Source organism: Symphalangus syndactylus, chromosome 17 (assembly GCF_028878055.3).
Source record: "Symphalangus syndactylus isolate Jambi chromosome 17, NHGRI_mSymSyn1-v2.1_pri, whole genome shotgun sequence".
NCBI lineage: Eukaryota > Metazoa > Chordata > Mammalia > Primates > Hylobatidae > Symphalangus > Symphalangus syndactylus.
This window is the reverse complement of record NC_072439.2, coordinates 36,549,015-36,563,091: the sequence shown is the minus strand read 5'-3', so window position 1 is coordinate 36,563,091 and position 14,077 is coordinate 36,549,015. Positions and strand designations below refer to the sequence as shown.

The 14,077-nt window shown below is 52.9% G+C and overlaps 1 protein-coding gene across 2 annotated transcripts; it reads right to left on the bottom strand.

The window, feature by feature from the left end:
• Positions 1 to 3,396: 3,396 nt before the first annotated feature.
• On the bottom strand, positions 3,397 to 13,541 carry KRT78 (keratin 78). 2 transcript variants are annotated; one of them, XM_055250593.2, is made up of 9 exons: positions 13,066 to 13,541; positions 12,425 to 12,639; positions 11,279 to 11,339; positions 10,712 to 10,807; positions 9,078 to 9,242; positions 8,613 to 8,738; positions 4,191 to 4,411; positions 3,880 to 3,914; positions 3,397 to 3,799 (listed from the first exon to the last, which is right to left on the bottom strand). In XM_055250593.2, exons 1-9 carry the CDS (start codon positions 13,447 to 13,449, stop codon positions 3,549 to 3,551), a joined length of 1,554 nt encoding a protein of 517 aa, XP_055106568.2. In that variant the 5' UTR covers positions 13,450 to 13,541; the 3' UTR covers positions 3,397 to 3,548. The 2 variants fall into 2 exon arrangements, with proteins under 2 accessions (XP_055106568.2, XP_055106569.2); XM_055250594.2 differs by lacking the exon at positions 13,066 to 13,541 and adding an exon at positions 12,736 to 12,789 and having other exon boundaries at positions 3,534 to 3,799.
• Between the last annotated feature and the right edge of the window lie 536 nt (positions 13,542 to 14,077).

Genomic DNA, 14,077 nt, shown 5'->3' with positions numbered 1-14,077 from the left:
AGCATCGCTGTGCTCCCCACCCCCATCAGATAAGCAGGACAACCGGCCAGCCTGTGTCCCCAGGATCCCAACAGAGAGGACATGGGACTGCCATGGAGAAGGCTTGGCCTCCCTCCCATGTTCCTCACAGCCTAGGGAGGGCAAGTGAAGAGAGAGCCTACTCCAGGACGAGAGGGAGCTGTGGGATCTTCTCCTAGGGTCCCTGGGAGGCTGTAAGTGGCTCCCAGTTGCTTGAAGAAGTTGAACTCGGCTCCCATGAGGAATGGGAGTGAGAGCACTTGCAGAACTAGTCCCTTAATAGCCAAGAGGAGATTTTGGAGTTAGGACACTGGGCATTTCAGGGAGCCAAGCCGAGACGTCTCCCACACTGAGCTGTGTGTCCTGAGGCAATTCGAAACTTCTCTGAGCCCCATTTCCTCTGCCTATAAGCAGGGCCCTCCGTGAAAGCCCTTTGGAAAAGTGATCCCTAGATGAAGCTGCCCCTTCCCACTGACCTTCGTCTCCTTTCCCCAGGCCGAGATCACTTTCTCAGCCTCCCTTATCTCTCCCTGGGCCGCGTGGGAGGAGGAAACAGTCATGAGTGGGCCCTAGCCTCCAGGACGCGGCTGTGGGCCCCCTGGGCAAGGGAGTGTTGTCAGCCCTCTGAGTCACAGGGCAGCCAAGCTGGTGAGAGTGAGAGGCAGTCAATAAATACAAGTCTCACCTCACCCCAGACGCGGACACTTACGCCAGTCCCTTGCACACATTTACCAAGCACGCTCTCTGGGCCACGCTTTGTGCTGGGAGCTGGTGACAGGTGCACAGGGCCCAGGGCACAATCTCATGGAGCTCCCTGCTTGCTGCTTGGAGACAGCCTCCCTCCCACCCAGGCTCACAGCCCAGGCCCAGACAGAAGCCTGGGAGGCCACTTTGCCTTCACCAGCCCTTACTCTCCACTCTACCTTCAGACAGGACATGCAAGCTCAGACCTTCTTTCTGTAGCCCAGGAAGGAAAAGTTTCCTCCCCTCCTGCCCTCCACAGAGAGGAAGAGCTGCTGCGCACTGCTGCACTCATTACTGAGGGGCTCCATCTCTGGAGACTGTCACCTGCCCAGAGTGCCTCCCTGATGGCAGGACACAAAAGCAGAGGGGAATGAAGGTTGCCACCGCCAAAGGGAGGGGGCAAGACAGTGGATACTGCCAACCTAGTACCTACCATGGGCCAGGCTGGGTGCTGAGCAATAGGAAAGTTACAGGGACAAAGGAATCCCCCGAGGGTAGGGCTTTCTGAGCTAATTATCATCATTACAGTCAGCACTTACTGAGTACGTACTATGCGGCAGACAGTGGCCTGGGCACCTTCCTGCAATGGCATGCTGAGTCTCCGCGCTGGGTGATGCTCCATCTGCCTCCCTCCCGCTCCATTCTCCACCCTCCTCTGACCCTTGAGGGCTGCTCCCTGGTACTCTGGCTTCCAGTTGAGTTGACCAAAGGGAGACACTAGCAGGAGATCAGAGGGAGGAGAGAGGTCAGATGTTTCTTCCCGGCTCCCTCCCTGCTTCCAACCACTTCAGACCACTGTCTGGGGACATGGCGGCATCTCCCCATGATTACAGCTTCTGCCACCTCACTGCTTCTCTTGATCTTCAGCTCTACATAAGGCGACCAGCCCATCCTGATTTTCTCAGGACTGCCCGGCTTTAGCCCTGCAAGTCCTCTCAGTCTTGGACACACTGAGAGGGTGGACCTCACTCTAGGTGTGGTAACAGCTTCTCGCCATTGCTGGTGCCTGGCTTCTCCATCCCTGTTCCCTCAGCCCTACCCACACCTCTGTAAGTAATCCTTTCCTTAAAGTCAATTTAGCCCTCTCAGGTCCTCACTTCCAAGAAGACAAAGAAAAGAAGGAACAACAATCACGCCCACAGCCACGTGCAGCTTATTCACTGCACAGACTCCACCTGATACATGCCCCAGGGCAAGGCCATTAAGGAGGTCTTAGTCTGAAAAACGTGGTAGAGGCCACCGCCATCAGGAACATTTCCAAAGCTAGTGTCTTGGATGTCTGGGTGCTTCCCAGGCTGTATGTGAAACTGCATTACCATGTGAGGTGAGTCACTCACAGCAGGCCAGGCAGGAAGCAGCCTTGTGAAGCCCAGAAGGACCCAACACCCATATCCCCAGTCAGAACAGCCGGTGCTGCCCACAATCTCCACCAACGCCCATGTAAGGGGCTGAATCCCTCAGCACTAAAGAAGAGACTATCCTCTGGGGAAAAAATAAAACGGAAATTATACTTTTTCAAAAAGTCAATTTAATTGAACTACCTTGGATGAATTTAGTTTCCTTCTGGGATCCTAGTGGCACTGTCGCCACACAGCCCTGTGAGGTACATATTATTATTAATCTCTTTTTACAGATGAGGTAACTGAAGAGGTCAAGCTGCTTGATCAAGGTCGCACCATTAGGAAACGGCAGAGCTGGGATTCAAGCCTAGGAGTTCTAGCCACTTCCTCACTGGCTCTGGTCTCCTTCACACAAAGCTGCAAAGCCTTCTTGCATAATTTGGAAGGAGCGATTCATGGATCTGAGGAAAGGTCTGCCCTCCCTCTAAAGCAAGGAGAGGCGTAGTGTGACCTCCTGCAGCCCAGACTATGGAGTTTGAAAGAGCAACTGCAGGCACCCATGAGGCTGCTGCGGGTGTGTAGAAAAGGTGCTCCTTCTATCCCCTCCTGGCACCCCACCCGATTCCCACACTCCTGGCTTCCTGCAGAGCTTCCTGAAGGAGAGGAAGGAGGAGAAGTTTCCAGCCTCATGTTCAGACTTGCCCAAGGATAAGATGAGAGCCAACAGATAAGGGGGTAGGGGCAGAGTTTGAGCCCCAATCTCCATCAGAGCCCCCAGGCACAAGCTGAGCACATCCTTATCCTGGGTGCAGGAGTGCCAGGCTAGTAGAGAAGCTGAGTCCCTTACCAGAACCAGACAGACACAGAGCCTGGGACAGCAACAGGTGCAGCCAGACTGCCAGGGACAGGAAGGGCCCAGTAGTTTAGACATGGGAATTAGAGAAGGTTCCTAGAAGGAGAAAAATTTGGTGCACAGTCAGGAAGAAGGAGGAACAAGAAGGAAGGGGGCTGCCCCCGGTCAGGACTAGAACCTCTTAAAACAGGCAATTGATGAGGAAGTGAGCTACAAGCACAGCTAGAACATCAGTGGAGGTGTGGGAGATGGAAGGCACCCCAAGGAACACACTGGAGAGCTTGAAGGATGCCTTGATAGAGTGGCTGGGATGTGGAGTGAGATGCCAATAGGACACGTTTGGACACAGATATGCCACAATTGCCTTCCGAGGAGAGGAAGCTGGGGAGCCACACAGCTTTTGTTTTGCCAGGTGAGGTGTGCAAGCACTTAGAGCATTCAGAACAGCAGGAGGGGAGACTTTATTGATTTTTGCAGCATCTGCTGTGGGCTGGCTTGGGCTGTGGGCAGTGGTCACGGAGTTGGCCTTGCAGAGCCGGCTGATGGGGGGAGCAGGCCAAATGTGTTCAGGAAGGAGGTGGCTGCTGGGTCTCTCAGTAGGTGATGGATGTCTTCAGACTCGACTCGACTGTCTTCTTCAGGATGGTGTGGCAGCTGGAGCCAGAGCTGGAGCCAGACACAGAGCAGGAACCCAAAACAGGGTCCTTCCCAGAGCCCAGGATGGTGTTGGAGCCTCCAGTCACGATGCTGATGCAGCAGGACCCAGGGCTGCCTTTCCCACCACAAGTGCTCCCCAAGCCTCCACCAACTCCTCCAGACATGACAGCGCTGCCTCCCACCGAGGCTGCCAAGAAACGCACCGGGTCAGAGCAGGGTCCTCAGCTCCCCGTGGGGATCCCATCCCTAAAGTCCCCTGATACTCACAGATAGTGACCTGGCTGGGGCACTCCCCAGACATCCTAGGGGAAAAAGGACAAGAGGGGGATGCGCTAAGAAATACTGCAAAGAATGCATCCCCATGAGCTTTTAAGCCCCTCAAAGCAGGTCACCCACCCTCTCAGCAGATAAAATCCACAGTCCCCAACTTAAAATCCCTCTCTGCAGCGTCGGTTGCCCTTAGCACCTCACAATGTCAGGAAATCTCTCAGAATCCTCTTTAGCAAGCAGCTCACTGTGTTGGCATCCCATCCTCCTCCCCAACCTCATATTCTCAGGTCCCTCCAAGCCTCCCTCACCTGCACTCCTCGCCCTCCAGCAGCCTGTGGTAAGTGGCAATCTCCACATCCAGGGAAAGCTTCGTGCTCATCAGCTCCTGGTACTCGCATAGCAGCCGGGCCAGGTTCTGCTTGGCCGTCCTCAGAGCAGCCTCCAGCTCGTCCACCTTGACCTGAGCGTCCTTGAGGGCCAGCTCCCCACGTTGCTCAGCATCAGTGATGGCGGCCTGCAGGCTGGCGTTCTGGAAGCGGGGAAGAAATGAACGAGAAGGTGGTTGTAAGTCCAACATAGCCTCTCAAAGCACCCACTGTGGATATCACTTGAGGGCTGGGGCGGATCATAATCTTATGAGCTCAAAATTATCCATGGCCGTGTGTACCAACACCACCCCTGCAGCAGGCTCCTCTCATTCTCAGGGAAGGTATTGCTTCCCTCACTTCCTTACCTCCTGCAGTAGGTTGAAGAGTATCCCCCAAAACTTTCATGTCCACCCAGGACCCCAGAATGTGATCTTATTGGAAGTAGGGTCTTTACAGATGTAATTAATTAAGGATCTCATGATCATATCATACCATATTTAGGGTGAGCCCTAAATCCGATGACTGGTGTCCTTATGAATAGAAGAGAGAACACAGAGACAGACATGGAGAGAAGAGCTCATCAGAAGAGAGAGGCAGGGCTGGGCGTGGTGGCTCACGCCTGTAATCCCAGCACTTTAGGAGGCTGAGGCAGGTGGATTACAAGGTCAGGAGTTCGAGACCATCCTGGCTAACACGGTAAAACCCCATCTCTACTAAAAAAAAAAAAAAAAAAAATTAGCCGACCATGGTGGCACACGCCTGCAGTCCCAGCTACTTGGGAGGCTGAGGCAGGAGAATTGCTTGAACCTGGGAGGTGGAGGTTGCAGTGAGCCGAGATCGTGCCACTGCACTCCAGCCTGGAGACAGAGCAAGACTCCATCTCAAAAAAAAGAAAGAAGAAGAAGAGAGAGGCAGAGATGGGAATGATGCAGCAATAAGACGAAAAATGCCAAGGAACTCCTGGAGCCTGCAGAAGCTAGCAAGACCCAGGGAGTACTCTCGCTGCACCTTCAGAGGGAGCACGGCCCCGCCAACACCTTGACTTCAGACTTCAAGGCTCCGGGACTGGGAGAGATTACATTTCTGTTGTTTTAAGCCACCCAATTTGTGGTGATTTGTCATGACAGGCCTAGGACACTAGTACAACTCCTGTGCCACCTCCCCAAGTGCTCTTTCCCTATTTCTTCCCACTCCCAGCCCTCGGCACCTCTCCCAGGGTGCTTAAAGCTCTTCCTATACCATGGATCACTATCTGCAAGGCTCCCCCTGAGGGCCACAACGGTTCTCATTTTTTTCAGACAGTCCCATTTCAAATACTTTGTCCTGTTGTCAGAGTACATCAAACCATGTGCCTCAATTTGGGGCTTGAAAAATATAATCTCTGCCGGGCGCAGTGGCTCATGACTGTAATTCCAGCACTTTGGGAGGCTGAGGTGGGCAGATCACTAGGTCAGGAGATAGAGATCATCCTGGCTAATACGGTGAAACCCTGTCTCTACTAAAAATACAAAAAAAAAAAAAAATTAGCCGGGAGTGGTGGCACGCGCCTGTAGTCCCAGCTACTCAGGAGGCTGAGGCAGAAGAATCGCTTGAACCCGGGAGGCGGAGGTTGCAGTGAGCTGAGATCGCGCCACTGCGTTCCAGCCTGGGTGACAGAGCGAGACTCCTCAAAAAAAAAAAAAAGAAAGAAAATATAATCCTTTTGCTTACAATAGAAAGCTAGAGGAAGGATGAGATCCCTGTCTTTATCAGCCTTACAGTTGATTTGCCCTCACATCTGACTCAGGAAAGAAGGAATTGTCTAAAGGCTGTTATTATTCGATTCCCACTCTGTGGATAGAAACATAATCTCTACTCTATAGATGAAGAAACTGAGGCTCAGAAGAGTGGCAGAACTGGGATCCTAACCCACAGGGGCCTGCACAGGGGAGCCCAGTTCATCATGTTTGTGCAGGAAAAGGAGCAGGGGACAGTGCTATATCCCCAGGAGGGATTGTCCTGGGAAAGGCACATTGCTGTGTGAGGAGCTGTGATTCCCAGGCCCATGTACCCAGTACACACTCCTGCGTGCTGCCACTGGACTCTCAAGACCACATGCTTCAGAACCAGCTGGGCAACCTCATTTAAAAAGCAGGTTTCTGGGCCCCATCCTTAGAGATTCTGACTCCTCAGCTCTGCCAGGAGGCCAGGAATCAGGATCTTAACAGCCACCCCAGAGGACTCCAAAGCAAGGGGTCCAAATTTGTTGGTGAAACATAGTGGCGCAAATTGAGTAAGAGGATTCATCACATTCATCTCAAGCCCTGCTTCTCATTGCAAACAAGAACCAGAAGGATGGTCTGGGATGAAGTGTGGGTTCTGGATACTCCCAGAACCCTCCCCAGAGGGCTCTGCTTGGGAGTCAAGGGACCACATGTGACTTTCAAATCAAGCTGTAGTGCTTGAGGAAATGGCCTGACTCTGTGGTCTCTGCTCTTCATCCTCCATTGATCCCCAAATTGATATTTTGGGTTTAGAAAATATGAGTGCAAGAATACTTAACAGTTTGAGAATTCAGAACACTTCACATCTAGAAGTGAGGTCTCTACACCACAGGAGGAGCAGGAAACGGCCTCCCTCCCCTTGCCAATCCCTTCCTCTATTTCTGACCCTTGTAATGCACCTACCTAAGGAGAAGTTAGCCCCACCCTGCCGCCCACCTCACCTACTCTCTGAGGCCCTGGCTCCCAACTTCCCCCACAGGGCACCAGGACCTTCAGTGTTTGACCTTAAAGTCCCTGCTGAGCTTGAGAAGTAAGAGTCAAAAGAAGAGATAAGAAAAGAGATGTGGGCTGATCATGGTGGCTTACACCTGTAATCCCAGCACTTTGGGAGGCTGAAGCTGGTGGATCACCTGATGTCAGGAGTTGGAGACCAGCCTGGCCAACATGGTGAAACCCTGTCTCTACTAAAAATACAAAAATTAGCCAGGCGCGGTGGCGAGCACCTGTAATCTCAGCTATTCTGGAGGGTGAGGCAGAATTTCTGGAACCTGGGAGGTAGAGGTTGCATGAAGCCGAGATCACGCCATTGCACTCCAGTCCGGGCGGACAACAGTGAAACTCCATGAAAGAAAGAAAGAAAGAGATAGAGAGAGAGAAAGAAAGAGAGAGAGAGAGAGAGAGGGAGGGAGGGAGGGAGGAAGGAAGGAAGGAAAGAAAGGAAGGAAGAAAGGAAGAAAGAAAAGAAAAAGAAAGAAAGAAAGAAAGAAAGAAAGAAAGAAAGAAAGAAAGAAAGAAAGAAGAAAGAAAGAAAGGAAAAAAGAAAAGAAAAGAAAAGAAAAGAAAAGAAGAAAAGAAAAGAAAAGAAAAAAAAGAGATGAGGCTGGGTTCACTGGCTCACAACTGTAATCCCACCACTTTGGGAGGCCGAGACGGGCAGATCACTTGAGGTCAGGAGTTTGAGACCAGCCTGGCCAACATGGTGAAATCCCATCTCTACTAAAAATGCAAAAATTAGCCCAGCATGGTGGTGAGCGCCTGTAATTCCAGCTACTCAGGAGGCTGAGGCAGAAGAATCCCTTGAACCCAGAGGCAGAGGTTGCAGTGAGCCAAGACTGCGCCACTGCACTCCAGCCTGGGCAACAGAGTAAGATTCTGTCTCAAAAAAAAAAAAGAGAGAGAGAGAGAGAGAAAGAAAAGAGATGAGGCTGGGTGCAGTGGCTCACACCTGTAATCCTAGCACTTTGGGAGGCTGAGGCGGGCAGATCACTTGAGGTCAGGAGTTTGAGACCAGCCTGGCCAACATGGTGAAACCCCGTCCCTACTGAAAATGCAAAAATTAGCCAAGCATGGTGGCACATGCCTGTAATTCCAGCTACTCAGTAGGCTGAGGCAGGAGAATCCCTTGAATCCGGAGGCAGAGGTTGCAGTGAGCCAAGATCATGCCACTGTACTCCAGCCTGGGCAGTGGAGTAAGACTCTGTCTCAAAAAAAAAAAAAAAAAAAAAGAAAAAGAAAAGAAAAAGATAAGAAAAGAGAAAACAGATGAATTAACCATCTCCCCAAGGGGCTGAAAGCAAGATGTACACCTAGACATAGGCTACAATGCTGTCAGCCCCCTCCCCAACGCCAGGGAAGTGCAGGGCAGTGGCACTATCCCACAAAAGCCAACATGCGACTAGAAGTCACAGCAGGAAGGCTGAATTCACCCTAGATGGGGCTTGAAGTTCTCGTCTCCCCAAATTATCCAAAGCTCCAGCAAGTTATCAAGGTCCTCGACACACTCACTGGCAACCCGACTGGAGAGAGAAGCTAGGAACTGGGAAGTGAGTTGAAGGCACAAAGGCAATGAGAGGACATTTGGGGGGCTCTGGGAATCTACCTGCTTCTTGAGGTTCTCAATCTGACTCTGTAGCCTCTGAATCTCTTGGTGCAGCTGAGAGATCTGGACTTTCGTTTCCTGTATCCTGTCCCCATGAAGCTGGGCAGACACCTGAAGCTCCTGGTACTGACAGGGGAACAGAGGGGACACCATTAGTTGAGAGGACCGCCACCTTTGACCATCTCCTCATGTTTGAAAAGCCACCTCTCACCCCTTATTTGGAGTGTGGGTTAAACGCCCAAGCCAGGACACAGTGGGATGTACTTCCAGAAGTCCAAGCTTATCTCCCACGGTTCCTCTTTATCACCTCCCACCTGGAGGGGAAATGGCCCTGCCCACCCAGCCCCAGACCTTCAGGGAGGTAACTGGAACTGCCCCAATGGGATCGAGGTGAATGACCACCCTAGAGTTTGGGCATGGAGACCTAGCCATTTCCAGCATGGTGCTGCCCCCAGGTCCCACCACCTTGGTCTGGTACAGGGCCTCAGCCTCAGCCTTGCTGGTCTGGGCGATCTCCTCGTACCGGGCGCGGACCTCAGTGATGATGCTGCTGAAGTCCAGGTAGCGGTTGTTGTCCATGGACAGCACCACAGACGTGTCGCTGGCCTGGGTCTGGAGCTGGCCCAGCTCCTGCAGAGAAGACAGACTCAGTGTCCACCCACCCCCAGCTCCCTCTCCCCTTGAAGCCTAGGATGGTTGAGCAGGATGGTGAATTTCTGCTTACACGCCATGACCCCCATTCATCCCAGGTGGCTTTGAGTATGCCCTGCTCACCATGGGACTCGATCTCCTCATTCAAAAATGAGAGCCATAGGAGGTGGTCTCTGAGGTCTCTTGCAGCTTGGACATTAATGGAAAATGGCCTGCAAGGCCCGAAATCACCCAGCCTCCATCACTCCTCAGGCCTCTTTTTTTTTCTTCTTCTTCTTCTTTTTTTCTTTTTTTTAAGATGGAGTGTTGCCCAGGCTGGAGTGCAGTGGTGCGATCTCGGCTCACTGTAACCTCCGCCTTCCAGGTTCAAGCCATTCTTCTCCCTCAGCCTCCCTAGTAGCTGGGATTACAAACACCTGCCACCAAGCCTGGCTAATCTTTGTGTTTTTTGTAGAGACAGCATTTCACTAGGCTGGTCTCGAACTCCTGACCTCAGGTGATCCACCTGCCTCAGCCTCCCAAAGTGCTGGGATTATAGGCATGAGCCACCGTGCCCGGCCATCTTCAGACCTCTTATCACACTCCTCTCCCTCTTGCTCCTACTACTCTGGCCACACTGACCTTCCTGCATTTCCTCAGACAGCACACTCCCGCTGTGGGCTGCAGCCACTGCCTGGAATCCCAGAAACCCACCTGCGTGGTGACCTTCCTCACCTCCTCCAAATCTTTGCTCAGATTCTATCTCCTAAATAAGGCCTACCCTGGCCACATGATTTGAAATTGGCACCTGCTCCATGTTCCCAATCCTCCTTTCTCTGTTCTCATTTTCCTTTTTTCCATTGCGTTTATCACCTTCTTGCATACTATATAATTTCCTTATTTACTAAGTCTGTTGCTTATTGTCTGTCTCCCAATAGAAAGCAAACTTAGCTGGGTGTGGTGGCTCATGCCTGTAACCCCAGCACTTTGGGAGGTTGAGGCAGGTGGATCACGAGGTCAGGAGTTCAGGACCAGCCTAGCTAAGATGGTGAAATCCCATCTCTACTAAAAATACAAAAATTAGCTGGCCGTGGTGGCGGGTGCCTGTAATCCCACCTACTCGGGAAGCTGAGGCAGAGAATTGCTTGAACCTGGGAGGCGGAGGTTGCAGTGAGCTGAGATCGTACCACTGCACTCCAGCCTGGGCAACTGAGCAAGACTCCATCTCAAAAAAAAGAAAGCAATTTTTTTATCTGTAGTGATTTTTTTCTGGTTATTCATTGATGTATCCCCAGGACCTAGCAATTCACATAGAAAGTTTTCAGTAATTGGTTGTCGAGTGACTGAATGACCCAGAATTTAAGCCACCCTAACAGACTTCCCCTCTTGGCCACTCTCCTCATGGCCACGGGGAGCCTGCCCACCCAGTCCTCTCTCTTGGCTCCCGCCTGCCCTTCGGTTAGCCTCACTTCTTCATTCAGATGCTTCAAGAAGTAGAGGTACTCTCTCAGAGTCTCCAGCTTGCCCTCCAACTCCATCTTGCTCAGGAAAACGCCATCCACATCCTGGAGACAGGGGGAGAGAAAACATGTAACCCCCTCTTCCCCTTTGGGGGCTCTACTCTGGCTCAGGAATTCTGTTCACCCACTGCTCAACACCCATCCACCATGCCTCCCAAGAACCCCTCCTTCCTCCTCCAGCCCCACGCTGTCCTGCCCTCTCCTTTGCCCAACATTGACCCAACATCACCTTCAGGAAGTCTTCCCTGATTAATCGCAACCAGTTCTGCTTCTTCCTCTCCCTCCCCGCCCTCTCCTGCAGTGACATCAAGAGCTCGTCAAGCAGTCCTTTAGTCAGATCTTGTCTTGGGGTCCCTGTGTCTAGGCAGATGTCCCATTTCCCCAGGGGACCCCTGCAGGCAGAGTGATAGCCTGTCCTAAATCAGGACCTCCCACCTTTTCCCTCCCAGCCTAGGACTAGGCTCCTTGTACAGTGGATGCTCAGGATGTAAGTGGAGCACTGGCCCCCACCCTCACCTTCTTGAGGACCACAAAGTCATTCTCGAGTGTGGCACGCCTGTGGGCCTCCTCCTCATACCTGCCAAATAAGTAGAGAAAGACGCAATTTGAGGCTCCATGGTCAGAGCTCATGCCCCCACGTCTAAGCATGACCTCCCTGAAAAAGACTCCTTGCCTTAGAATGCCCCCAAACAGGACGATAACCAGCCCTTCTCTCCTTTCCTGCCACGTCCTAGCTATGTACCTGTGCCACCCTTTCAGCCCATGTCCTTTTGATGATGACAGCCACATTGTTTCAGTTTATAAGGCACATTTGAATACCTTTTCCCACTTGCTACTCACACCCATCAGTTGAGGCAGGAAGTTTGGGTTTTATCAGAGAGATTAGACGATTTGACCAAGACCCCACAGATGACTAGGTAGACAAAGCAGAGCCAACCCAGGTCTCCTGACTCCAATCCCGGGCTCCTTCCAGAATCTTCCTTCCTCCACCTCGCATCCCATCTTCCCAACAGCCCTGGGAGGCCAGAAGGTCAGGTGACATTTCCCAAGTTTACAGAAGGGAAACCAAGTCTGGGAGAGACGAGATGCCTTGCCCAGGCCACACAGCTACCCCTCACTCACAGTTGCCCCCACCCAAGCCCCCATTAGTCCAGGGCTCTCTACACTCCACCAGGTGACCTAGACATGGAGCCCAGAACCACAGCCCATCTGTGAATTGTGTCACAGGCCTGGGGACAGCCCCACTAAATTGATTCCCTTCCCTCCTTGGAACCAGAGAACATCTGAATCACTTCAGCCCACAGCCCGCTGAACAGGAATTTCTCAAGAAAAAAAAAAAAAAGCCACTGGGGCATTGTTTAAATAAGCCCTTCCCAGCCTTGACCGGAAACATGGGCCCTTGTAGCTGGGGCGTGTAGGACACCGGTCTCCCTGCCTTTTCTCCAAGGTTCTCCAGACCTGGGTGGGAACTGCGGGACACCTCGTTTACCTGTAGCAGGTGGGCACCTGAGAGCCTGGGGAAGGGGGATGCGGAGGGGTAGAGGGGAGGCCAGTCATGTGCCTCTGGGTGCTCAGTATGTGGGACACCTCCTGGCTGACAGACCCAATCTGAGTCATCCCAGACCCTGCCCACATGGCATGGAGAAATTTCAGTGTGCCTACTTGGACTTATACTCCTCCTCCTGGTCCCGGCAGGCCTTCAACTCAGCATCCAGAGCCCCTCGTTCTCCCTGGAGCTGCTCCAGCTGCTTCCTAAGCTGATCCAGGCAGGCCTCAAAGACAGGCTCCAGGCCCTGCTGGCTGCCACTCAGCCCCTGTTGCTGCAGCAGGTGCCACTTGGTCTCCAGGACCTTGTTCTGCTGCTCCAGGAACCGCACCTGCAGCAGAAGCAGAGGATCCCTGAGGCTCCCGTGGGACTCCCTGTGCACAGCCTCTGGAAAGTAAAGCCTGAGGGACCCTCCCATCAGCCTCACCTTTCCCCTGTCTCCCTGCCCAACCTGGGCAGGGGAAGCCTCATGACCTTCCATGACACTCTGAGCACAACAAAATGACTGGACAGACTAATGGGGCAGGGCCTTCCCCCCTGCTGGCTGGCAGTTCTCTGTCCCTGAGCCCCAATCATGGAACAACAGGGCCTCAGCATAGCCAGAGAGAGTCCAGTTAGTCCACAGGAGGGACTTCTTTGCTGCAGAAGTTATTAGAAAAGTGGTAGAAGGAGGCCAAACTTCCCATTTCCAAGTCCATCAAAAGCAGCTCCTCCGAGGGAGGCACAGAGACAGGGGCTTGGCTGAGTTGACCCTCACCTTGTCAATGAAGGAAGCAAACTGGTTGTTGAGGATTCTGATCTCCTGGGTCTCCTGTGTCCGCACCACCTGGAACTGGGGATCGATCTCAATCTTCAGTGGGGTCAGCAGATTCTGGTTGATGGTCACTTCTTGGATGCCCCCCGGAGGGCACAGGGAAAGCCCAGGCCCACCACTCCACTCCCCAAACCTCAACCCCAGCCTTCCCCCTGACCCCCAGGTACTCCCACGAGAGCCTTCCAGGCACCCCCCAAAGGAATTAAGGCTCTTGCTGCTGAAGCCGCCCCTGCTGCTGAAGCCTCCCCTGCTGCGGCCCCTTGAGTGAGCAGAACAGGCTGAGCGAGCGCTGAAGCCCCTCTGGGCCCGGCATGGGGAGAGAGACATGGCAGAGACAGACAGTCACGCAGCTGCAGACGGACAGACAGATTGTCAAGGTGTGTGAGTTTCTGCCCTGGGGCCCCAGCACGAGACTTTTATCCACTCCCGTACCTGGGCTGGGCCCTGGAGAGCAAGATCCTCTTGACCTGACTGTGTCTGTCACTTGGCTCTAGCTGACTTACTCTGACGTGCCTGGAGAATAAGTGTCCGGCACGTGCAGAGCCAAGGGAGAAGGAAACCCAGACCCTGCCCTCAGAGCTCCCAGGCTGTTGGAGAAATAGGCATGCCCAAAGACAAGGAAGCAGGCAGGAGACTGGGATGTCAGTGCTGAGGGACAGGGAGGGATGGCAGGAGCAAAGTCACTGTGGCCCTCAGGGAAGGCTTCCTGAAGGAGACAGGGAAGCGAGGGGAGGTTGAAGAGGAAAGAAAGCTAGAAGGGGTTCAGAGGAAGCATCAGAGTGCCATGGATTCTCAAGGGAGAATCTGCCTCAAGGAGTTGGAGAAGGAAGGCCCTTGCAGCGCCACAAACAGAGGAGGTTAGTGGAGGTGTTATTGCCATCCTTGGCTAAAAGACACTCCAGGATTTGGAAATGAAACAGAAAAACAGGGTTTCCAAGTCTTTCCTCTTGCCCAA

What these genes read in the sequence shown, in the direction of transcription:
- KRT78 (XM_055250593.2), bottom strand. Translation starts at nt 13,449, where the DNA reads ATGTCTCTCTCCCCATGCCGGGCCCAGAGGGGCTTCAGCGCTCGCTCA. An exon ending in TTGCTTCCTTCATTGACAAG is followed by an intron (nt 12,640 to 13,065) that starts GTGAGGGTCAAC and finishes CTTCTGCTGCAG; the next exon opens with GTGCGGTTCCTGGAGCAGCA. An exon ending in CTGGAGGGCGAGGAGTGCAG is followed by an intron (nt 3,915 to 4,190) that starts GTGAGGGAGGCT and finishes TTTTTCCCCTAG; the next exon opens with GATGTCTGGGGAGTGCCCCA.